Source organism: Erinaceus europaeus, chromosome 4 (genome assembly GCF_950295315.1).
Source record: "Erinaceus europaeus chromosome 4, mEriEur2.1, whole genome shotgun sequence".
Lineage (NCBI taxonomy): Eukaryota > Metazoa > Chordata > Mammalia > Eulipotyphla > Erinaceidae > Erinaceus > Erinaceus europaeus.
In genome coordinates this window covers 86,166,545-86,192,908 of record NC_080165.1, presented here as the reverse complement: position 1 = coordinate 86,192,908, position 26,364 = coordinate 86,166,545, and the positions used below count along the sequence as shown (strand labels likewise).

The 26,364-nt window shown below is 39.3% G+C and overlaps 1 protein-coding gene across 3 annotated transcripts in view; it reads left to right on the top strand.

The window, feature by feature from the left end:
• The window catches only part of BEND6 (BEN domain containing 6), an 89,144-nt gene that overhangs the window by 47,590 nt on the left and 15,190 nt on the right, over positions 1-26,364 (top strand). Inside the window, exons 4-7 of one of the 3 annotated variants that reach the window (XM_060190006.1) lie at positions 12,705-12,791; positions 17,055-17,275; positions 20,344-20,536; positions 26,198-26,333. In XM_060190006.1, coding sequence (XP_060045989.1) covers positions 12,705-12,791; positions 17,055-17,275; positions 20,344-20,536; positions 26,198-26,325 — 629 coding nt within the window. In that variant the 3' untranslated portion in view covers positions 26,326-26,333. The remainder of the gene's footprint in view (positions 1-12,704; positions 12,792-17,054; positions 17,276-20,343; positions 20,537-26,197; positions 26,334-26,364) is intronic. The other 2 variants (XM_060190008.1, XM_007516485.3) reach the window with 2 other exon arrangements.

The following is a 26,364-nucleotide window of genomic DNA, read 5'->3' as shown; positions in this document are numbered from 1 at the left end:
CCGTATACCCTCCCCTCCATCGGAAGGTTCACAATTAATTAATTAATTAATTGCCTCAAGGGTTATATTGCTGGGTCTCGGTGCCTGCACTACGAACCCACTGCTCCTGGAGGCCATCTTTTTTCCATTGTTGTTGTTGCTATTTTTGTTATTGCTGCTGTTACTGCTGTTGTTGGATAGTACAGAAAGAAATTGAGAGAGGAGGGAAAGACAGAGAGGAAGAAAGATAGACACCTGCAGACCTGCTTCACTGCTTGTGAAGTGACCCCCCTGCAGGTGGGCAGCTGGGGGCTCGAACCAGAATCCTTGTACAGGTTCTTGCACTCGGCACTTTGTGTGCTTAACCTGGTGCCCAACTGCCAGGTCCTGGAAGGTTCCCTATTCTATATCCTTCTTGGAGTATGGACCAAAGATTTTTTTGGGGGTGCAGAAGGTGGAAGGTCTGGTTTCTGTAATTGCTTCTCAGCTGAACATGGGCATTGTCAGGTTAATCCATAACCCCAGCCTATTTTTATCTTTCCCTAGTGGGGTGGGGCTTTTGGGAGGTGCAGTTAAGGGACACATATTAGTGAGATCGTCTGCCTAGGGAAGTCATAACTTGCTGGCCAAAAATCATTAAGTTATAAAGCAAACTATGATGCCAACTTGACTTCCCTGGGCAGATGACCTCATCAATGTATCCTGGAACCCCACCAATGTATCGTAGAGCCCTGACCCAGTAGGGAAAGATAAGTACAGGTTTGGAGTATGGATTGACCTGCCAATGCCCATGTTTGGTGGAGAAGCAATTAACAGAAGTCAGACCTTCCACCTTCTGCACATAATAATGATCTTGGGTCCATGTTCCCAGAGCAATAAAAAATAGGAAAGCTTTCAAGGAAGGGGTTCAGATATGGAACTCTGGTATTGGGAATTGTGTGCAATTGTTTTTCTCTTATCCAAAAAAAAAAAAAGATATAAAGCAGAATAAATAAATTGTTTAATAATCAAGAACCTAAAGGTAGGAATATAGCAGATGAGATTCGGGGTCTTCATGTTAGAAGAAGCTAGGAAGTCTACTTTAGGTATATTCTATGAGGCCCATGACTTTACTAATTTTTTCCTGAACCCCACAGATAATATTGACATTTTTTTATCAATATATATATATATATTTTTTTAAAATTTTATTTATAAAAAGGAAACATTGACAAAACCATAGGATAAGAGGGCTAGAGCTTCACACAATTCCCACCACCAGACCTCCATATACCATCCCCTCCACTAATAGCTTTCCTATTCTTTAACCCTCTGGGAGGGTTAACCCAAGATCATTGTGGGATGCAGAAGGTTGAAGGTCTCGCTTCTGTAATTGCTTCCCCGCAATTTTGACATTTTTAGATGAAAATGAGAATACCTGATAAGTGAAAAATATTGTAAAACAGCTGTCAATAATGAAAAAGAAAACTACTATATTAGAAAGCCCAAAAGTCACACTTCACGAAAAATTTATGATTACCCAATTTAATATAAATACTGTTGAAGCATCTAGTTTTTTTTTGTTTTGTTTTGGTTTTTTTTTGCCTAGAAACATCTTAGATCATTCCTAAAAAATGCAAAATGTTATATTTATTTGGAAATGTTCAATGGATATTTGTTGAACAATATAGGCAACTCACTGTTCACTGTGCTAAGCCTGAGGGGGAGAAAAGTAAGACAGAATAAATATGCTGGGAGTCAGGCGATAGTGCAGTGAGTTAAGCGCACATGGCGCAAAGTGGAAGGGCCGGCGTAAGGATCCTAGTTCGAGCCCTCCGCTCCCCACCTGCAAGAGGTCGCTTCGCAAGTGGTGAAGCAGGTCTGCTGGTGTCTATCTTTCTCTGTCCCTCTCTGTCCTCCCCTCCTCTCTACATTTCTCTCTGTGCTGACAACGATGATATCAATAACAACAGCAATAACTACAACAACAATAAAAAACAAGGGCAACAAAAGGGAAAATAAATAAGTAAATATTTTTTTAAAAGAATAAATATGCTAAAGTCTTCATGTTGTATTTACTTTATTCCCTTTCACTAGAGAAAACACTATAAAACAGGACCTGTTGCAATCCTCTATGGAACCACCAGGTTCAATAATTCATGTATTAAAGTTTAGTTTCAGGGTTGGAAAAATAATAGTATGCTATGGGAGACATATAAAAGAAAAAGTGCTGCCTAACCAAATTAAAAATCATGTTATATAGTGTCTTTTTGCAGGATCCTATATTGTATTTAAGTGTTTACTTTTCAAAAAGTATGCTTTCTATTCGCACAATACACTATTTTGTGCAGCTGATACATTTTGTATACTCTATGTTGGACAGCATAATACACAGAACAAATACACAGACCATTTTAAAAATAAGTCCCTCTGGTTGCTGTGTGCAGAATGAGTAAAAATAGCACAAGGAAGAAAGTTGGGAAGAATTTTAATTTTTTGCCAGAGCACTGCTCAGCTCTGGTTTATGGTGGTATAGGGCGACTAAAACTGGGGCCTCAGAGTCTCAGGCATTAAAGTTTTTTAAATGGCCATTATGTTATCTCTCCCACTTGGAAAGAACTCCTTGAGGCAGGATACTAAAGTAATACACAGTCAGTTGGATAAATTTGATGGCTGCCTCACCTAGAGCAATGGCTACAAAGTTAAAGAGATATCCATATTTTTGGAGGCAGAAACTGTAGGAGATAGAACATGATGATAAGCAAGACTTACAGAGTAATGAATCAGATATTTTCCTCAGAACCTTGCTTTGCTTTCTCTTTCTCTCCCTCCTTACCTTTCTTTCTTTCTTTTTCCTTTCTTTCTTTCTTGCTTTCTTTCTTTCTCTCTTTTTTCCCTGCAACTGGGATCTCACTGGCCCTTTATATCTGCACAATCCACTACTATCACTATTTATTTTTTCAGATGGAGGGTGAGAGACAGAGAGGAAAAGAAAGAGAAGAAGAAGCATTACTCCATTGCCCATGAATCTTCTTCCTCCTGTAAGTGAGAACTAGGAAGCTCGAACCTAGGTCCTCATACATGGTAATGTGTGCACTCTGCCAGGTGCACTACTGTCCAGCCACTATATTCCCCCCTTTATTTTTAATATGTTATGTTATTCATTTATTTATCTATGTATTGGATAAAGACAGCCAGAAATTAAGAGGGTAGGAGGAGATTGAGAGGGAGATAGAAAGAGAGACATCTGTAGCCCTGCTTCACCACTTACAAAACTTTCCCCCTGCAGGTGGGGACCTGGGTACTTGTGCATTGTTTCCACCCTGCAGGTGGGGACCTGGGTATATGTGCACTTAGCCAGATGCACCACCACCCAGGCCCTGTTTTCAACAAGAGAGATACAAAGAGCAAGATACACACAGAGAGATCAGAGCACTGCTCAAGTCTGGCTTATGGTGAAGCTGGAGATTGAACTGGGGCCCTTGGGGCCTCACATATGGAAGTCTTTTTGCATAACCATTATACTATCTCCCCAGCCTTTTTTTTCCAACTTTAAATACTGAACTTTTATAATTGATGATCTTCCTGGTGATATTTGGGTGATTTTTGGTGAGCAGGTCATTCTCATTTCTATGTATACCTGTTCCAGAATTTAGAATAAAATGAAAAGAAAAGCCAGTTTATAAAGTTAGAATAAATTGCTCATGGGGTTCGGGTGGTGGTGCACCAGGTTAAGTGCATCTAGTACAAAGTGCAAGGACCCACACAACGATACCCCACATGCAGGGGGAAAGCTTCACAAGCGGTGAGGCAAGTCTGCATATGTCTCTCTGTCTCTCTCCCTCTCTGTCTCCCTTCATCTCTCAGTTTCTCTCTTCATATCCAATAAAATGAAAAAAAAATTGTTGCCAAGAGCAGTGGATTTGTAGTGTAGGCACCAAACCAAAGCAATCAACCTGGAGGCAATAAATAAATAAATAAATAAATAAATAAATAAATAAATGGTGGGGGTTAGATAGCATAATGGTTATGCAAAGAAACTCTCATGCCTCAGGGTCTAAAGTCCCAGGTTCAAGTTTCCATACCACCATAACCCAGAGCTGAACAGTGTTCTGGTAAAAATACACAAATAAATTGCTCATTAAAAGTACTTATTTGGGGAGGGGTGCATTTGATTACCATGTGCAACAACCTGGGTTCAAGACCCTGGTCCTATATGCAGGAGGAACACTTCATTAGCCCTTAAGCAGGACTGCAGATGTTTGTGTTTCTCTCTCTCTGACTCCCTTCACCCTCTCAATTTCTCTGTCTTGTCAAATAAGAGAGACAAAGAAAAATGGCCAGTCTTCTTCTTCTAGCGTTTGCTCTTCTTCCGTAGCCAGTCAACAGCGTCAGGTTGAGCCTGATGTAAAATTTCGAGAACGCGAATGGCCAGTGAGAGCAGGCGATTCTTAGTTCGGGCACCATAGTCCCAGCACTAAGCCTGTTAACAAAAAAATAATAATATATATAATAATAATAATAATAATTTAAAAAAGAAGATAGGAGGGGAGAGGATAGATAACATAATGGTTATCCAAAGAGATTCTCGTGCCTGAGGCTCCAAAGCCCCAGTTCAATCCGCCAAAAAACCATAAACCAGAGCAAAGCAGTGTTCTGTTAAAAGAGAAAGAAAAAACAAGGCTGCATAGTGGTGCACCTGGCTGAGCACACACATTACAGTGCACAAGGACCCAGGTTCAAGCCCCCAGTCTCCACCTGCAGGAGGGACACTTCATAAATGGTGAAACAGGGCTGCAGGTGTCTCTCTGTCTCTCTCCATCTCCCTCCCTTCTCAATCAATTTCTGTCTCCCCACCCTTCTCAATTTCTCTGTCTCTATCCAATAATGAGTAAATAAACAGATTTAAAAGAAAGAAAAAGAGAAAATACACATACATACACACATGCACTTTTAATTGTGAAGTTACAAACCCAACTCTGCTTACTAACTACATAATTTTGCTCATGTCACATTGCTGCACCTTCATCCCTAAGTTCAATTTCCTTATCTACAAAGTGGATAAAGTCTAGCAAATCTGGCTGACCTGGTGAGTAATTGGTATAATTAAAAGGAATGCTTTAAACCAGTGCCAGGAACACAACAGGTGCTTAGTAAATGGTAGTTACTAATGTTATTGTCTATGTTTTTATTGCCCCACCAACTTAACAGACATAGAATCTTTCAAAAGAAAGTGATTAGAACAATTCTTGTTATCAGTGTTGATGAGAACATTTTAAATGGTAGACTAGCAAATTAGTTGCAATTGCATGTAAAAAGATTCACTTATTCTTCTCTCTTCATCACTCCCAGATTGCCATTTTATTTTCTCCTTGCTCTGCCAATTTCTCGTGTCTCTTCCAGTATCCTCACTCTTGGTTGATGATTTTGCTTCTTACTTCACTGAGAAATTGGTAGATTTCCATTTCCCTGAACTTCTGCTTATCTGCGCTGTCACTCATGAATGGCTATCTTTTTGTCTGGTTAAAGGCAACATCTCCATCTGCCAATCACCTGTTTCCCTCTTTCACCTGAACAAAGACATAGATTCAGAAATTCGTCCTCTTTTTCTTTCAAGATCAAGTTTCCCTTGTTTAGTGAATCATCCCCATTTGTATCAGACATACTATTTCTCCAATTAAAAAAAAAAAATCCCTCTTTCAAACATTTGTTTTCTTTCCCTCCTACCCTATCTCCCTCATCCCCTTTATTAGAAAACATTAGTCATTTGACTCTACTCAGTCTGTTCAGTTTTTCTCCTTTTATTCTCTCTATCCCACTTCAATTAGTTCCTTAGCAGTCTAATGAAATTCTTCTCATACTCACCAGTTATATACCTGATAGTTTGCTAGAGCTTTGGTAACTAGACCCACTAAGTGGGCAGGTTAAAAAACAAAAATTATTATCTTACAACCCTGGAGGTTAGAATTCCAAAATTGAGGTCTCAGCAGGACCATACTCTCTTTGAAGATAGTAAGAAAGCCTTTTCTCCTAGCTTCTAGTTGTTTCTGGAAGGAGTAACATCAACCTTCACAGCATGTGTTTAATCTGTGTAGCTCTTCTCTGAGTCCAAGCTTCTTTTTTGTGTGTGTGTGTGTGCCGGGGAGACAGTTTAGTAGCTGTGACTTTTTATTCCCTTTTGTTGACCTTGTTTTGTTGTTATTGATGTTGTCGTTGTTGGATAGGACAGAGAAATGGAGAGAAGAGAGGAAGACAGGGGGAGAGAAAGATAGACACCTGCAGACCTGCTTCACCGCCTGTGAAGTGACTCCCCTGCAGGTGGGGTAAAGCTTCTTTTTCATAAAGATATTAGTCCTATTGGATTAGGTGTCACCCAAATGACCTCATTTTAAAGCAGTTTAACTCATTTAACTTCATAAATTGAAAGATCCTATCTCTAAATAAGGTCACATTCTGAGGTACTGGGAATAAAAGACCTCCAACATATGCTTTTGAGGGTATAAAAGTAAACTTAACATAGTCTATTCTATTCTTTGATTTATTTTTTTAAAAAAAGGTTTACTCATTTAGTTTCATGAAGAGAGAGAGAGAGACCAGAGTCCTGTTCAGCTCTGGGATATGCTGGTGTCAGGGATTGAACCTGGGGCCTCTGTGATCTCAAGCATGTAAGTTTAGTGCACTAGTTCCATAATATCTTCTTGTCCCCAACATGTTCTTTGTACAATTTTATAACAAACTTTGTACTAGCTATTTCTTCATCCTGGAATGTTCTTCTCCAGAATCCACATGACTTGGACCTTCACTTACTTCAAATCTTCACACAAAATTCATCTTTACCCAACCTCTTCCCCCATCTAAAATGTTAATCCATTTCATACCTATGTTTTTTATCCCTTTCTGCTTCAATTCCTCTTTGGTATGTACAACTATATAAAATCGTTTAATCTTTTATATATATTCTCTCATAAGATTTATACCCCAAGTAGGGAAGTCATAAAACACATAAAAAATAAAGAAATCATATAACACATTGGTGCACAGAAAGTGAAATGTGGTAAAAATTATGTTGGTAGACGAGAAATAGAGTTTAAGGAAGAAGTCTCATATAGCATAGTCACAGTAGCCCTCTTTGTGAAACTACAGTAGAGAACTAAAAAGATACTGGACAGCTGAAATTCCAAGTCTAAACAAAATAAGGAAGTGATCTGAGAGACAAGTACATGTTGGTTACTTATTAATTTTTTTTTTACTTAATGATATTATTTTCGTTTTGGCCTGTCAAAGTTTTCTACATTTCAGATAGAGACAATAGAGAAGAAGACAGAGAAGGAAAGGCACCATAGCACCACTTCAGCATTCACAAATCTTCCCCTGGTACAGATGTTCCCATGTGGTACTTGAACCCACGTCCTCTTGCATGGTAAAGTGTGCACTCTACTGGGAGAGCTATCATTTGGTTCTCTAAACAAATGTTCTTAATAGTTCTTTTAAACAATGTTTTATTGGGATATTACAATTTTTGGTACAGGTGTAAAATTTTTCGGTTTTCTGTAAAACACTTTTTTTTTTGCCTCCAGGGTTATTGCTGGGGCTCTGTGCCTGCACTACGAATCCACTGCTCCTGGAGGCTATTTTTCCCATTTTGTTGCCTTTATTGTTGTTGTGCTTGTTGTAGTTGTTATTGTTGTCATAGCTGTTGTTGTTCTTAGGACAGAGAGAAATGGAGAGAGGAGGGGAAGACAGAGAGGAGGAAAGAAAGACACCTGCAGACCTGCTTCACCGCTTGTGAATCGACCTCCTGCCAGTGGGGAGCTGGGAGCTCGAACCGGGATCCTTACACTGGCCCTTGCTTTGTGCCATGTGCGCTTAGCACCATGTGCGCTTAACCCACTGTGCTACCGCCTGACTCCCTATAAAACAGTTTCATGCCTAGTCTAGGTCCTCCTTCTCTATCTTGCACGAAGACCTGAAAACTTTTCCTCTCCTAGAGCCCTTTACTTTGGTGCAAGCCAAGTCCAAGTTCTGCTTTGTGTTTCTCTTGCTATTCTTATTCCTCACCTTCTGTCCATAAGTAAGATGATCCTTTATTCATCCTTTTCTTTCTAACTTATCTCACTTAACATGATTCCTTCAAGCTCTATCCAAGATGAGGTGAAGATGGTGACTTCTTCATTTTAATAGCTTAGTAGTACTCCAGTGTGTGTGTATGTGTGTGTGTGTGTGTGTGTGTGTGTGTGTGTGTGTGTGTGTATTCATCAGTTGTTGGACACCTAAGTTGCTTTCAGGTTTTGACTATTACAAATTGTGCTGCTATGAACGTAAGTATACACACAACTTTTTGGATGGCTGCATTTGGTTCCTTAGGATATATCCCCAGGAGAGGAATTGCTAGGTCATAGAGTAGGTTCATTTCTAACCTTCTGAGAGTCCTCCAGACTCCTCTCCATGAGGGTTGGACCAATTTGCGTTCCCAACAACAGTGCAGGAGGGTTTCTTTGCCCCCACAACCTATCCGGCATTTGTTACTATGCATTCTGATGTCTGACATTCTCACAGGAGTGAAGTGGTATGTCATTGTTTTATTTATTTGCATTCTTCTGACAATCAATGACTTGGGGCATTTTTCATATATCTGTCTCTGGTGAATATTCTGTTCATATCCTCTCCCCAATTTTGGATGGGGTCATTTTGTTGTTGTTGTTGCTGCTGAGTTTGGTAAGCTCTTTATATATTTGGGTTATTAGACTTTTGTCTGATGTATGGTTTGTAAAGATCTTTTCCCAATCTGTAAGAAGTCTCTTTGTTTGGCTAGTGGTTTCTTGTTTCTCTTATAATTTATTTATTTATTATTTTTCCTCCAGGGTTGGTGCTAGCACTACAAATCCACTGTTCTTGGTGGCCATTTTCCCCCCTATCTTATTGGATATGACAGAGAGAATTGAGAGAGGAGGGTGGGCTAAGGAGAGAGAAAGAGACACCTGCATATTTTTATTGGGATATTACAATTTTGGTACACATGTAAAATTTTTCGGTTTTCTGTAAAACACTTTCATACCCAGTGTAGGTCCTCCTTCTCTATCTTGCACCAAGACCTGAAAACCGGAGTTCTGCTTCACTGCTTCTTTTTTTTTATTATTTTTTAAATTAGCTTTTTTCCTCCTTTTGTTGCCCTTGTTGTTTCATTGTTGTTGTAGTTATTATTAGGTATTATTAGTGTTGTTGTTATTGGTGTCATCACTGTTGGATAGGAACAGAGAGAAATAGAGAGAGAAGGGGAAGACGGCGGGGGAGAGAAAGATAGACACCTGCAGACCTGCTTCACCGCTTGTGAAGCGACCCTCCTGCAGGTGGGGAGCCGGGGACTTGAACCGTGATCCTTATGCCAGTCCTTGCGATTCACACCATGTGCACTTAACCTGCTGTGCTACTACCCAATGCTCTGCTTCACTGCTTCTTAAGCAGGTGGGGAGTAACAGCTCAAACCCAGATCCTTGATCTGGTCCTTGACAATAAGTACTGCCTGCACTTAACCAGGTGAGCCACCACCAGGCCCTTTTAATTTTTTTTTATTAATGATTTAATATTGGTTTACAAAATTACAAGATAATGGAGATAATTCCACACCATTACCACAACTAGAGTTCTGTGTCCCCATTCCCTCCACTGGAAACTGCAATGGTTCTCCCAAGGTCACAGAGATGGGTTAACTTTATATCTGTCATTATCTATCTATCTATCTATCTATCTATCTATCTATCTATCTATCTATCTATATTTTCTCATATTTTCTTTCTTTCTTTCTCCCTTTCTTTTTTTTTTTTTTTTTGCCTCCCAGGTTATTGCTGGGGCTTGTTGCTGACACTGCCAATTCACTGCTCCTGGTGGTCATTTTCTATTTTATTGGATATGACAGATTAGGAGGAGGAGATAGAAAGGGAGAGAGAAAGACAGACATCTGCAGACCTGCTTCACTGCTTGTCAATCGCCCCACACCCCTCACAGGTGGGGAGCCAGAGCTCAAGCCCTGGATCCTTACATGGGTCCTTGCACATAGTACTGTGTGCTTAAGCAAGTGTGCCACCACCTGGCCCCTTTATTTTTCCTATGGTCCTTACTTCTTTTCCTTTCTAAGTCACACCTACACCTACTACTTCTGAATGTCTTTCCTTGTTTCCCTCCTCTCTATGGGCCCTGATGTAATTGTGTGTCAGAGCCCTCAAGTAATCTTCCCCTAACATTTGGGAGTATTGACCAAAATTCTCTTTGGGGTACAGAAGGTGGGAGTTCTGCCTTCTGTAATTCTTCTCCACTAGACATGAGTGTTGACAGGTCTATCTATACATTCAGCCTGTTTTATCTTTCCCTAGCTGGGTAGACCTCTGGGGAGATGAGGTTCCAGGACACAATGGTGAAGTCAGCAGCCCAGGAAAGTCAGGATGGAATCAATAATTTCTGCAATTGAAAGGCAGTTAGGATATAAAGCAGGATAAAATATTTAATAAACAGGAGCCAGAAAGTAAGAATAAAGCAGGTGGGAATAAGGATTTTAGAGTGAAAAAAAAAAAAAAAAACCTAGGAAGTCTATTTAAGGTATGTTCCTAGGGGTTCATGATTTTGGTAATTTGTGCTTGACCTTGATAGTTAACATGGAGTTGGACAAAAATTTTGTCTGGGAAAATGGTATTAAAGTTGAGAATAGGGCCAGAAAGCTGGATTAGGGCAGACAGTAGCTCCCAAACTTGAAAATAATATATAAATACAATTAACTGTTTACCACAATTATCTGACCCAGGGGCCAAGTATATTTATATTTAGCAAAAGAGTTTACATAACATCCAAGTCCTAGTTAGTTGAGCTCATAGTCCTTGGACACAGCTAGGAACATTCTAGACTGCATTCATTTCAATAACAGTTTTCTTCCAGGGGCAGAGTATACTAACCCCGTCTTCCTTCAATTGATTCCTTCAAGAAAGTGGGGCAGTTCCTACTATTACTACTTTATAGTTAGGGCATGGTCCTTGAGAGGCTGTAAAAAGGTCTTAGGAAGATGTTCCTGATGGAAGTGACCAGTGATCGTGGAGAGAAGAGTCTAGGCCCATTGTATCTATATATATATATATGCCCATTGTATCTATGGGGGAATCCTAGGATTCCCTGGAAAGAAACCCAGGTGATAGGGTAGCATTGTGACCAAAAAGGCCATCATTAAGTGAGCCAATCTCTTCCCTTTTCCAGCTTTTGTAGTCCCTTCTTTATCTGATGAGCCTAGACTTTCTCCCAGATATTAAAGCATTGATGGTCATTTGTTGTATCCAAACCAGTATTAGGTCCATGGGGTCTGGCCTCAAATTGAGGAGGAAATACACCTAGGATTTTAGTGAGTTTCTTCTAAAGAATGACAACAATGCTAATGCTGCCAGAAGAGAGTAGGAAATAAATCTTATTTTCTTTTGTGTAATTAGTTGAGTGGGTGGTGGTTTTTTTTTTTTTTTTTTTTGCTGTGCAAAAGCTTTTCAATTTGATGTAGTCCCATTGGTTTATTTTTGTTTTAGTCTTCCTTGCAATTGGATTTGTATCATTGAAGATGACTATAAAATTTAGAAGCAAACAGATTTGTTGATCAATAATTAAATCAATAAAAAAACATAAATATAAAAAAAATACAAGGAAAAGAGTTCTGAGTGGTCCAGGAGGTGGCACAGTGGATAAAGCATTAGACTCTTGAGCATGAGGTCCTGAGTTTAATCCCTGTCAGCACATGTAGCAGAGTGATGTCTGGTTCTTTCTTTCCTATCTTTCTCATAAATAAATTAAAAAGACTTTTTTAAAAAAAAGTGTTCTGATAATACTTTCTTCTAAGTATATGATATCTTCCTGTCTAACATTCAAGTCCTTGATCCACTTGGATTTTACTTTTGCATATAGTGAAATATAGTGGTTTACCTTTATTCCTCTGCATGTTTTAACACACTTTTCCCAACACCATTAGTTGAAGAGATTCTCCTTCCTCCATTTAATGGTTTGTTCCCCTTTGTAAAAAATCTTAAATAAAAAAAATAGATGACCATAATGTGGGAGTTCTAATGTTACCATATTCAAATTCTTGGGAAGTTTTGAACAAGGTTCTCTGCATTTCCAATTGCAATGGGCTTGGAAAATTATATAGTGATCCCTGAATGTAATCAGGACAGGAGTAAATTATTCAATAAATGACACTGAGAAACCCAATATTCCATTGTGTACAGAGGAGGACAGGTTCAGGTTAGGTTTTCATTTCACATTATGTGGCATACTATACACGTACTATACAGCTTAAATTTATATATACATTTATGTTAATTAATTTTATTATTATTATTTTTTTGTACCCAAGATAGCTCACTTAGGAGGGCATCAAAAGTTTTGCCATGTCCAAGCCCCTTATATACCATATGGGAATACTACGGTGATTGGAGAAAATTAGGTGATATATTGTCTCTCTTCTGTGTGTCTGCCTCTATCTGAAAAAGCCAACTCAGGGCAGTATAGCCACAGAATTACAAGTATTTATTTATTTATTTATTTATTTATTTACTTATTTATTTTGGACCAAATGCTGTTTTACAAGACTGCATTGCTTCAGGGGTAAAATTTCATATCTTTTCAAAATTTGTGTTGCTACACCTCATCACCCACCAAAGTGCCACTTTTGTACAAACTACAGTATTTGACTGTTGACTGTAAACCATTAATCCCCCCCAATACAGAAAAAGGGAAGTGCTACTTCTCCTCCACTATAGTCTACTGTGCTCCTCCACATCTTCACTCCCACCAATACTCCTTTATAACTACAGGTAGATTGTGAATTTTAGTGGGAATTTTATAACTTTACTATGTATGTTTATACTTATATACTACATAAACTATATATATATGTATATATATATATATACATTTACCATGTATGAGATAAAATTATGTAATTGTATCTTTAAAAATTAATATTGTACATTTTCTGTCACTGATCACAAAACAGAAATAAGAAGCCAATAACAAAAACACTCCTAGTATGTAGATGTCTTTTCATACAGTTTCCTACCAAAGACTTAGAGTTTCTTGGGTAAATGACAGAGTCCACCACTCTTTTACTTGGGAAAGATGAGCTTTGTCAGTATCCTTCAATAGGAAGTATATATGAACATTTTATCATATCAGAAGAAAAAAAAGGTTAGAAAACACTGTGAAGGGGCCAGGCAAGTGGAGCACCTGGTTAAGCACACACATCAAAGTGCACAAGGACCCAAGTTCAAGCCCCTGGAGCCGATTTGCAGGGAGAAAGCTTCACAAGTGGTGAAGCAATGCTGTAAGTATCTCTGTCTCTCACTCTCTATATATCTCCCCTTCCCCTCTCAACTTCATTCTGTCTATATCCAGTGATTGATAAATAAGTAACATGTTTTTTAAATAACACTGTAAATGTGTCCACTGGAAGAGGTTTTCACTGGCCAAAGGAAAATTTTGAACATCACTAACGATGATATTCACAATGGGTAGATACCTACCTCTTGTTCTCATAACGGTAATCAAAAGGACAGAAACGTAAAGGCCATTCAAAAGTAACAACTCATTATTTGAAAACTGGCAGAAACAGATTCCCCAAAAACATGTATTTATACTACCATTACTATTAATATATGAAATAATTATCAGGTTATCCGAATAGTTGATAATACGAATTTACTTTTTGTGGAAGAATTCTACATAATTTATGAAGGAAAAAAGAATGTTGTATTTCCTTATGATGTCACAAACCTAAACAGTGGTCACCAGTGACAGCTAACATCACATGAAATACGCTAACTGTGCATTAACTGCCACCCAATGGAAGTTAAACCACCCCCGAAATCTGATCAAGTCTTTAAATAGATCTGTCAGTTCACATCTGGTGAGGGAACTGAATATGTTAAACAATCAGCAAAGTCCAAAATGGGAAACCCTATGGGACAAGTATCTGTTTCTTCAACTATTAAATTGCAAGGAAAATAATGAGAGGGGGAATATAAACTTATAGTTTATATGAAAATTACAGCAATTAATTGGAATGTATGTATCCTGATTCAAACAAAGACGCTGGGCAGTGGCAAACTGGTAAAGCATACAAGTTACCATGTACTAGAACCCAGGTTGCAGCCCCCAGTCCCCACCTCCCTATTTCTCTCTGTCATAATAAAAAATAGTAGCAGGGAGTTGGGCAGTAGCGCAGTGGGTTAAGCACACGTGACTCAAAGCCCAAGGACCGGCATAAGGATCCTGGTTCGAGCCCTTGGTTCCCCACCTGCAGAGGAGTTGCTTCACAGGTGGTGAAGCAGGTCTGCAGGTGTCATTTTCTCCCCCTTTCTGTCTTCCCCTCCTCTCTCCATTTCTCTTTGTCCTATGTAATAACGATGACATCAATAACAACAATAGTAATAACTACAACAACAATAAAAAACAACAAGGGTAACAAAAGGGAAAATAAATAAAATAATAGCAAACACAAAAAATAATAACACAGAGATGTTTGACCATTTATTGAGATTTTTTAAATAGTATTAAATAATTATTTCATTATTTCTCACTATAGTAGCTATATGTTATAGTTATAACTTTAAAAAAATTCTTACCCTCAGTGGGGGTAGATAGCATAATGGTTATGCAAAGAGACTCTCTTGCCTGAGGCATCCAAGTCCTAGGTTCAGTCTCCCACACCACCATAAACCAGAGCTTATCAGTGGCTGTGTATGTGGGGGGGGTGTTGCCTTGCAAGCAGGTCTGCAGATATCTGTCTCTCTCTCCCCATCTCTGTCTTCACCTCCTCTCAATTTCTTTTTTTTTTTAATTTCCCTCTTTCCTATCCAACAACAACTATAACAAAAATAGGAAAAATGGCCTCCAAGAGCAATGGATTCATAGTGCAGGCACCGAGCCCCAGTTATAACCCTGGAGGTGGGGGTGGGGGGGAGGGAGAGAGAGAGAAGAAAAAAGATAAAGGAAAAGAAAGGAAAAGGTGTCAAATAATGAAATACTTGCGGCAGAGTCAGGATAGTTTCCAAATGTAGAGCTTCTATTGTTGTTGGAGTATGTATTTATGTGTTAGAATGTTTACATAGTATTGCTTATCTATAAAATTCACCTAAGCTCAGGTGTCCAGAGTAGTTTCTGAGACTTAATTATGAAGGCATGATTGACTGACTGATTGATTGGTTGAACTTAGATTCTGTCTTTCTGACATTCCAGGTGTGGCAAATTGCTAGGAGTTCTAAGGACACTGTAGACAATTAAGTGTGATGGTCTTCACCCTGAGAAATTCCTTATTTTAAATTTAATCTAGTATGGTCTGAGGAATTCCTATCACTGGGGCTATTTCAACCTAGGGTGAGAGTTGGAAACCTATGAATAGGTTAAATTCTTAGTACCAAACACAGTTATGTAAATAATATTCCTACACCATCTCAGTTCCAAAAGGCTAGGATCAGATCTAGTTTTGCTCCCAGTTTTGTCCCTAACATTTAACATACTGATTTGGTTAGCAAATGTTGACAGTCTGCACAGCATAGTAATTTTTCAATTTTAATTTAATTATTATTATTATATATCTATATTTTGCCACCAGGGTTGTCAGTGGAACTTGGTGTATGCATGACAAATCCACCCATTCCCAGTGGTCCTTCTTCTCCTCCCCCCTCCTCCTTTTGATAAAGACAGAGAGAGATGAGGACCTAGGGAGGAGAGAGAGAGAGTCAGAGAGAGTCCCGAAGCATTCTTAACCACTCACGACATCACCCCCATTGCAGGTAGGCACAAGACCTTGAATGAAATTTGATAGTTTCTGGTCTAACATCCAAGTTCTTAATCCACTTGGAATTTACTTTTGTATTTGGTGAAATATAGTGGTTCAGTTTCATTCTTCTGCATGTTTCAACCCATTTTTTCCAACACCATTTGTTGAAGAGACTCTGCTTTTTTTTTATTTTTTTTTCCTCCAGGGTTATTGCTGGGCTCGGTGCCTACACCATGAATCCACCGCTCCTGGAGGCCATTTTTCCCCCCTTTTTGTTGCCCTAGTTGTTGCAGCCTCATTGCGGTTATTATTGCCATTGTTGACGTTGCTTTTGTTGTTGAATAGGACAGAGAGAAATGGAGAGAGGAGGGGAAGACAGAGAGGAGGAGAGAAAGATAGACACCTGCAGACCCGCTTCACTGCCCGTGAAGCGACTCCCCTGCAGGTGGGGAGCCGGGGGCTCGAACCGGGATCCTTACGCCGGTCCCTGCGCTTTGCGCCACGTGCGCTTAACCCACTGTGCCACCGCCCGACCCCCTGCTTTCTTTTTTAAAAGGTGTCCATTTAATAGTCTGGGCACCTTTGTCAAAGATTAGATGTCCATAGGTGTGGGGGCTTACTTCTGGGCTCTCAATTCTATTCCACTGGTCAGTATGTCTATTCATGTTCTAGTACCAAGTGGTTTTGATGACAGTGGCCCTATAATACAATTTGAGATCTGGGAGTGTGATGCCTCCAGTTCTGTTCTTTCTTCTCAAGATTGTTTTGGCAATTCTAGGTCTTTTCTGGTTCCAGATAAACATTTGTAGCTTTTGTTCTAGTCTCAAAAAAAAAAAATGGATGGGACCTTGATGGAGTATTTATTTTATTTATTGCCACCAGAGTTGTTGCTGGGGCTGCACTACAAATTCACTGCTTCTGGAAGCCAGTTTTCTTTTTTCTTTCTCTCTCTTTTCCTTTATATTTTATTTAATAGGACTGAGAGGGGAAAGGGAGATAGAGAGGGAGAAGGAGAAAGAGACCTACAGACATGCTTCATTGCTCATGAAGTATTTACTCCACCCATGCAGATGGAGAGTAGGGGCTCAAACCTAGGTCCTTGCATATGGTAACTTGTGCTCTCAACTGCATGCACCACCTCCTGACCCCACTGCTTTTATTTTATGAAGGTGGCAGGTATTAAAATGTCCCACATATTTCTACGCCTATACACACATAAGAAAATATATTTGCTCCTGTTGTTAAATCTATTTGTAAATTCCTATTTTAAATTGTTATTTGTTTCTCACCTTTCCAGTGTTACCACATGCAGTCACCCAGTTTGAAGAATTGATTAGCATGGCAGAGACCCTCCTTAAGGGTGGAGGAACAATGCCTACCTCTGGCGCCACCCTCTGGAGAGCAGCAAACAACTCCTCATCAGAGTCATCTGTGTCCACATGCAGTAATTCTAATTCTAATGCCAGTTCACCAATTTCCTTGAAAGCTGATGAAGAACATCATATTGATGAGACACAGGTCAGTTGGGCACTACTATACCATTCTTTGGAATACAAATAAATATAGAAATATAATAAAGAGTTAAAAAAGTCTTTTTTTTTTACTACCAAGGTTATCTCTGAGACTAATGTCTGCATGACTCCACTATATCCCATCAGTCATTTTGTTATAGAGTATGAGAGAGAAAAATAGAGAGAGACAAAGAGACACCTGCAAAGCTATTCCACTGCTAGTGAAGCTTCCCTCCCCCCACACACACACACGCCCCCCCCACCCATGGAGACCAAATGCTTGAACCAAGGTCCTTGGACATGGTAATGTGTGCACTCTACTGGATGAATCACCCTCCATTCCTTTATCAAATAAGTTAAGGCAACTCTAGGTTATAACCCTAAAGTTATGATTTCACTAAGCTACTTTTACAATAAACTTAGAATGTGTACAACATCCATTTACAAAATTCAAGTCAAACTGAATAGTGATGTAGCTGTCCAAGTATCAATTCATTTCTTCTTTCTTTCCCTTCTTTCTTTTTCGTGATTTCACCCCTCTGGGTCACTTTTTTCATTCATATAGCAAGATTAGAGTAGGGGAGACCAGAGCACCGAAACTTTCTCCATTGCTACACCTTTCATAAGGTGCTGGGCCTTGAACTTGGGTCAGACATATGGCAGTGTAGACACTTCACCCATTTTGCTATCTTACAGGTTCTAAAGTATTAAATTCTTAAATTAGAAAACTAACCATCCCATGGTCCAGGAGGTGGTGCAGTGGTTATAGCATGAAGTCCTGAGTTCAATCCCCGGCAGCAAATGTACCAGAGTGATGTCTAGTTCTTTCTCTCTCTTCCTATCCCTCTCATTAATAAATAAATAAAATATAAAAAAGAAAAATAACCATGCCTAAAGCTATATATGGAGGGGCCATATGGCACACCCAGTAGAGCACACATATTACTGAGCACAAAAAAGCCCAGATTCAAGACTGGCAGCATAGCTCACTTGGGTAGTGTGCTGTTTTGCCATAAATGTGACCCAGGTTCAAGCCCCTACTCCCTGTATTGAAGGAAGCTTCAGTTCTGTGGTGCCTTTCTCCCCCCCCCCTAATTTAAAATGAAAGGGGTTCAAGCCCCGTCCCCATATACAGGGAGGAACTTCATAAGTGGTAAAGCAGTGCTAGTTGTGTCTCTCTTTTTCTCTCCTCCTTTATATCCCCTTTCCCTCTCAATTTATCTCTGTCTCTAGTCAAGAAAGGAAAAGAGAAAAAAAAAAAAGGAAAATGGCCTCTAGGTAGATTCCTCTGTGCAGGCACTAAGCCCAGTAGCATTAAGAAAAAATTATAAAGATATATATGCATTAGATATAAACTGAAACCATTGAGAGAAGGTAAATTACAACCTCTACAGGCTGTTGAAACACACTTCTTTTTCTGTTTTCCCAATTTCTCTTACCCAAGAAACAGAAATTAAGAGTTTTGCTCAAATCAGACATTAGCCTCAGAAAATATATCCTTCAGAAGTAATAAATAACTACTAATATTTAGAGTATCTGAATGTTGGTGTGTCAGTTTCCTACCACAAATTTAGTAATTTATAATAGCACAAATTATTATTTCAGTGTTCTGCAGGCCACAAACCTTAAGATGTTGGCAGGTGTGTTTTCTGGTTGCTCTTTGAGTGAATCTGTTTCCTACTCATTTACATTTGTGTGGAATTCAGTTTATTATGGTTTTAAAACTGAGTTTCCACACATATTACGTGCACATATTACAGTGCACAAGGCCAGGGTTCAAGCCCTAGTCTTCATCCGCAGGGGCAGAAGTTTCATGAGTGGTGAAGCAATGCTACAGGAGTTTCTCTGTCTTCCTCCTCTCTATCTTCCCCTCCCCTCTCAATTTCTTTCTGTCTCTATCCAATAATAAATAAATAAAAATATTTTTTAAAAAAACTGAGTTCCCTGTTTCTTATTGACTGTAAACTTAAGGTCAGTCTCTTTTTCAAGAAGCAACCACATTCCTTGGTTTATGGCTCACTTCTTCCATCTTCAAAGCTAGCTGTGGTATGCCAAATCTCTCAACTCTTTGCATATTTTTTCCTCCTTTTTTATTTTTATTTTATTTTTAAAACAGAGAGAAATTGAGAGGGAAAGGATATAGAGAGAGAGAGACCAGTAGCACTATTTAACCATTCATGAAGTTTTCCCTTTGCAGCTGGGGATCAGGGGACTGAACCCAGGTCCTTTTCACATGGTAATGTGTATGCTCAACCAAGTGCAACACAACCAGGCCCCTCTTGTCTCCTTGTATCTCCTTTTTCTCAGTTTTCTGCCTCCCTTCCCTGTATGCAAAGTCTCTTTTGGCTAGATTGAACCTACCTGGATAATCCAGGATAATCTTCCCAGATCAGGGGATTTACTTTTAATCACATTGATAAAGTTATTTTTCTCATATTAGGGAGCACATTGAGAGTTCTGGGATTTCAGTGTGGATACCTTCAATGGATAATTACTTTGTCTACCATATTTAGTTGGTAGAGTTGAGAATGGAACTAGTTCTCAAAGTATTAAATTCAGAATACACAATTTGTGAATATTGTAGAACAAATAACCCATGAATATTGGGAGTTATCTAAAATAATTCTACCCCATGAAATGTAAAGTATACGTTTAAGGGAGTCAGGTGGTAGCGCAGTGGGTTAAACACATGGCACGAAGCGCAAGGACTGGCAGAAGGATCCTGGTTCGGGACCCTGGCTCCCCACCTGCAAGGAGTTGCTTCACAGATGGTGAAGCAGATCTACAGGTATCTATCTTTCCCCCTCTCTGTCTTCCCCTTCTCTCTTCATTTCTCTCTGTCATATCCAACGACAGTGACATCAATAACAACAGCAGTAATAACTACAACAACAATAAAAAGCAACAAGGGCAACAAAAGGGAAAATAAATTAAAAAAAAAAAGAAAAGTATACATTTAAAAAACAAAGTATTGCCTTAAAGAATTTTGGTTTTGTTTTCTGGTATGTTTTCTCTTAGCAGTATATTTCTTTAAATAATACTTTTCTTTTTCCAACTTTTATTTTTATTCTTTAGTTCAAGATTGAAAAATGGCAGATTGCCCGTTGTAACAAGAGCAAGCCTCAGAAGTTTATTAATGATTTAATGCAAGTACTTTACACAAATGAATATATGGCGACACACAGCCTGACTGGGGCAAAATCTTCTACTTCAAGGGACAAGGCTGTAAAACCAGCTATGAATCAGAATGAAGTTCAAGAAATCATAGGTGATAATATAAAATTGCATTTTATTGTCACATAAGTTGGAAATTATTTTACTATCCAAGGTTAAGTTATTCTTTTATTGTCTTTTTTTTTTTCAAATTAGTTTCATCATGATAAGAAGCTCAGGGTCCTCTAGAACTCTTAATATGGTAAATTAGAGACTTTAATTAGAAGCAGTTATTAAGAGACTTAGAAACATCTTAGCAGATAGAATGCATGCTTTCCTGTACATGAAGCACTAGGTACCAGCCCCATATGGAAGCACCAGACATGCTAGAACAGTACTATGGTGTCTCTCTGTCTTTCTGTCTGTTTCTCTTAATACAATAAAGAGGGGCTGAGAAGTGGTGCATCTATTAAAGTGGACAAGTTATGATGCAGAAATACCCAGGTGCAATCCTCTGGTCCCCACCTGTGGGGGTGAGGGAGAAGCTTCATGAGTGGTGGAGCAGGCTGAAGGTGTTTCTCTTTATCCTTCTCTCTTCCCTACTCTTCCCCTATTTCTGTCACTGTCATAATAAGAAAGCAAGAGAAAGAGGGTCGGGCGGTAGCGCAGTGGGTTAAGCACACATGGCTCAAAGCGCAAGGACTGCTGTAAGAATCCTGCTTCAAACCCCTGGCTCCCACCTGTAGGGGGGTCGCTTCACATGCGGTGAAGCAGGTCTGCACGTGTCTGTCTTTCTCTTCCCCTCTCTGTCTTCCCCTGCTCTCTCCATTTCTCTCTGTCCTATCCAACAATATAATCAATAACAACAACAATAATAATAACCACAACAATAATAAAACAAGGGCCACAAAAGGGAAAAAATAGGCTCTAGGAGCAGTGGATTTGTGGTACAGACACCAAGCCCCAGCAATAACCCTGGAGGAAAGAAAGAAAGAAAGAAAGAAAGAAAGGAAGGAAGGAAGGAAGGAAGGAAGGAAGGAAGGGGGGCAGGCGGTGGCACACCTGGTTAAGCATATACATTACATTGAACAAGAAACCAGGTTCAAGCCCCTGGTCCACATCTCCAGGGGGAAAGCTTCATTAGTGTTGAAACAGTGCTGCAGGTATCTTTCTTTTTCTTTTATATTTATTTATTTTCCCTTTTGCTGCCCTTGTTTTTTATTATTGTTGTAGTTATTATTGTTGTTGTAACTGATGTCGTCATTGCTAGATAGGACAGAGAGAAATGGAGGTAGGGAACCAGGCGCTCGAACCGGAATCCTTAGTCTGGTCTTTGCAATTTGCGCCACGTGCTCTTAACCCGCTTCCCTACCTCCCGACTCCCTGCAGGTATCTTTATGTCTCTTTTCCTCTCTCTATCTTCCCCTCCCCTCTCAATCTTTCTGTCTTTGTCCAATAATAAAAATAGCTTAAAATATTTTAAAACCACATCAAAAAAATAAATAAAAAGAAGAGCATGGATGGAATAAAGGAAAGAAGGAAGGAGATAAAAAGAAGGGAAGAAGGGAGGGAGACTTGTGAGTGGATTCACAGTGCAGGCACCAAACCCCAGCAATAATCCTGGTGGCAAAAAGAAAACTAGTCTAGGAAAACTCCTTTGTAGCGTCACATAGGCCCCAGGCATTAGATTTGTGCTCCCATGACACAATATAAACAACTCAACATTAAAATACAGCTAAATTTTATTAATTTTCTTTTCTGATGTCAGAGCTTTGCTGGGGCTTTGTGCCTATGCAATTCCACTGCTTCTGGTGGACTTTTTATTTATTTTTTTAACCAGATAGCTGGTGGAAGACAGAAAAGGAAAGATCAGCACAACACTATTTCACTGTTCATGAAGCTTCCCTTTGCTGTAGTGCTTTCATGTAGTGGCAGAGGACCTTGGTCCTTGCACATGGTAAATTATGTACTCTACTTGGGGTGAGTGATCTCCCAGCCCATAAAACTAAATTTTATATCACCAGAGAGTTTGGATTTGTAAAAGTCACCAGTTTAGAAAGTTTTCAAAATTCTTTAAAACAAAATTTTAGAAACAATTTATATTTTAATTTATCTTTCTTGTCTTGGTTTTAGGCCAGCAATTTCATTCTATGCAAGAAAAAAGGGTAACTTGACTTCCTATTTATGTTCTATAATATATAATAATCATATAGAGTATCAAATAATTTGTGCCAATATACAAATAATCAGAAGACTACCAAATCACAAATATCTATATATTTTTTTAAAATATTTACTTATTTATTATGTGAAGAGGGAAAGACGACGGAGAGGAAGAGAGAGGAAGGGAGAAAATGAAAGGGACAAGAGACTATAGAACTTCTTTGGCATAAGGTGATACCAGGAATTGAACCTACGACCTCTGGGGATCAGGCATGTAAGTCATTGCTCTAAGCTATTTCCCAAGCTTTCTATATTTTATTTATTTATTTATTAGTTAGTTAGTTAGTTGTCTTCAGGGTCATTGCGGGGGCTCTGTGCCTGCACTATGAATCCACTGCTCCTGGAGGCCATTTTTCCCATTTTGTTGCCTTTGTTGTTGCCATTATTGTTAGTGTTGCCATTGCTGTTATTGTTGTTGTTGGATAGGACAGAGAGAAATTGAGAGAGGAGGGGAGACAGAGAGGGGCAGAGAAAGATAGACACCTGCAGACCTGCTTCACAGCTTGTGAAGCAACTCCCTGCAGGTGGGGAGCTAGGGACTCGAACCGGAATCCTTACAGGGGTTCTTGCACTCTGCTCCTCGTGCGCTACCACCTGACACCCCCACCCCCGCTTTCCTTTTTCTTCTTTTACTTATTTATAAAAAAGAAACACTGGCAAAAACCATAGGATAAGAGGGGTACAACTCCACACAATTCCCACCACCAGAACTCCGTATCCCATCCTTTCCTGTAACAGCTTTCCTATTCTTTTTTTAAAATTTATTTCTTTATTGGGGAATTAATGTTTTACATTCAACAGTAAATACAATAGTTTGTACATGCATAACATTCCCCAGTTTCCCATTTAACAATACAACCCCCACTATGTCATTTATTATCCTTCATGGACCTGTATTCTCCCCACCCACCCACCCACCCACCCCAGAGTCTTTTACTTGGGTGCAATATACCAATTCCAGTTCAGGTTCTCCTTGTGTTTTCTTTTCTGATCTTGTTTTTCAACTTCGGCCTGAGAGTGAGATCATCCCATATTCATCCTTCTGTTTCCGACTTATTTCACTCAACATGATTTTTTCAAGGTCCATCCAAGATTGGCTGAAAACGGTGAAGTCACCATTTTTTACAGCTGAGTAGTATTCCATTGTGTATATATACCACAACTTGCTCAGCCACTCATCTGTTGTTGGACACCTGGGTTGCTTCCAGGTTTTGGCTATTACAAATTGTGCTGCCAAGAACTTATGTGTACACAGATCTTTTTGGATGGATGTATTGGGTTCCTTAGGATATATCCCCAGGAGGGGAATTGCAGGGTCATAGGGTAGGTCCATTTCTAGCCTTCTGAGAGTTCTACAGACTGTTCTCCACAGAGGTTGGACCAATTTACATTCCCACCAGCAGTGCAGGAGGGTTCCTTTGACCCCACACCCTCTCCAGCATTTGCTGCTGTTACCTTTTCTGATGTATGACATTCTCACAGGAGTGAAGTGATATCTCATTGTTGTCTTGATTTGCATTTCTCTGACAATCAGAGACTTGGAGCATTTTTTCATGTGTTTCTCAGCCTTTTGGATCTCTTCTGTGGTGAATATTCTGTCCAAGTCCTCCCCCCATTTTTGGATGGGGTTATTTGTTGTCTTGTTGTTGAGTCTGGCAAGCTCTTTATATATGTTGGTTATTAAACTCTTGTCTGATGTATGACATGTAAAGATCTTCTCCCATTCTGTGAGGGGTCTCTTGGTTTGGGTAGTGGTTTCTTTAGCTGTGCAGAAGCTTTTTAATTGGATGTAGTCCCATAGGTTTATACTTGCCTTAGTCTTCTTTGTAATTGGATTCGTTTCATTGAAAATGTCTTTAAAATTTATGCGGAAAAGAGTTCTGCCAATATTTTCCTCTAAGTATTTCATAGTTTGTGGTCTAACATCCAAGTCCTTGATCCACTTGGAATTTACTTTTTTATTCGGTGAAATACAGTGATTCAGTTTCATTCTTTTGCATGTTTCAACCCATTGTTTCCAACACCATTTGTTGAAGAGACTCTGCTTTCCCCATGTAATAGTCTGGGCCCCTTTGTCAAAGATTAGATGTCCATAGGTGTGGGGCTTCAGCTTTCCTATTCTTTATCTCTCTGGGAGTATGGGCCCAAGGTCATTATGTGGTGCAGAAGGTGGAAGGTCTGGCTTCTGTAATTGTATCCCCACTGAACATGGGTGTTGGCAGGTCAATTCCTACTCCCAGCCTGTCTCTCTCTATCCCTAGTGGGGTGGGGTTCTGGGGAATTGGGGCTCTAGGGCACATTGATGGGGTTGTCCATTCAAGAAAGGTCTGGTTGGCATCATGTTAGCATCTGCAGCCTGGCGGCTGAAAAAAAGAGTTAATATATAGAGTCAAACAAATTGCTGAATGATCATGAACCTAAAGGCTAGAAAAGTTCATATGAAGAGTTGGGGGGGGGGGTCTCCGTTTTGAGGATAGTTGGTAGTCCTATTTTATTTATTTTTTCCCTTTTATTGCCCTTGTTGTCTTGTTGTCGTTGTTGGATAGGACAGAGAGAAATAGAGAGAGGAGGCGAAAACAGAGAGGGAGAGAGAAAGACACCTGCAGACCTGCTTCACCGCTTATAAAACGACTCCCCTGCAAGTGGTCTCGAACTGGGATCCTTAAGCTGGTCCTTGTGCTTTGTGCCATGTGTGCTTAACCTGCTGCGCTACTGCCCGACTCTCAGTAGTCTTATTTTATTTGTATTCCAAAAATCCCATGACTATACTAGTTATTTTTTTTCCTGAGCCTGACATCTGATATGCAGGTGGGCCCAAGTTATTGTCTGGGGAGATGATGTCATGGCTGGAAAAAGGGCTAGAAAGCTGGATCAGGGAAGAGAGTAGCTCCCAAATATGGGAAAGGTGTATAATTATTGTTGACCACAAACCCCATCGATTTGATGTGATCTGGGGCCCATATTCAGCTTAGGAGCCTGTGTGACTTCTGCATCCCTGTAGATCTGAGTTCACATTCTGTGGTCATGAGTCCCAAGCAGCCCCAATTTCAGGACCCATCTTCCTCAGATGGAACATGGAGTATGTTGTCCATCCTCCCTTCAGAAGATGTAACATTCTCTACTGTTGTTGATTCACGTTGAGCGGACCCCTGCTTTCTCTATTTTAATAGTATGTCATTTCTTAGTTGGAAGGGGTCACTTAGAAACACTTTAAACTGATGTGGGCAATGTATAAAAATATGTTCCTAATAGTTTGGAGCAAAGGGACTTAGAGTTCAGAGCAAGTATGCAAGGTTAAAGTTGAGTGATATCTCAGAAAGAAAAATAAATATTCTTTCAATTTATATTCTGAATCCTTGATATCTCTCACTTTGCTTTTAAAAAGCTTGCACACACTCATCTATTTAAATATTTCATAGATTATTTAACTGCTTTTGCAAAATGAAAGCAAAATTGAGCTCTAAATTGTTTGATGTTTCATTTCAATTCATACCTTAAGATATACAAGCCTCATAAAATGGATTTGTATGTCATGGTATTTTTCTTCTTACAGGTGTCACAAAACAGTTATTTCCCAACACAGATGATGTTTCAATTAGGAGGATGATAGGGCAAAAGCTAAACAATTGTACGAAGAAACCAAATTTAAGCAAAAACCTTAATTCTCAGGATATTAAGTAAATTCTTTGGTAAGTTTTTTAAATCTTCACAATTCTTTTA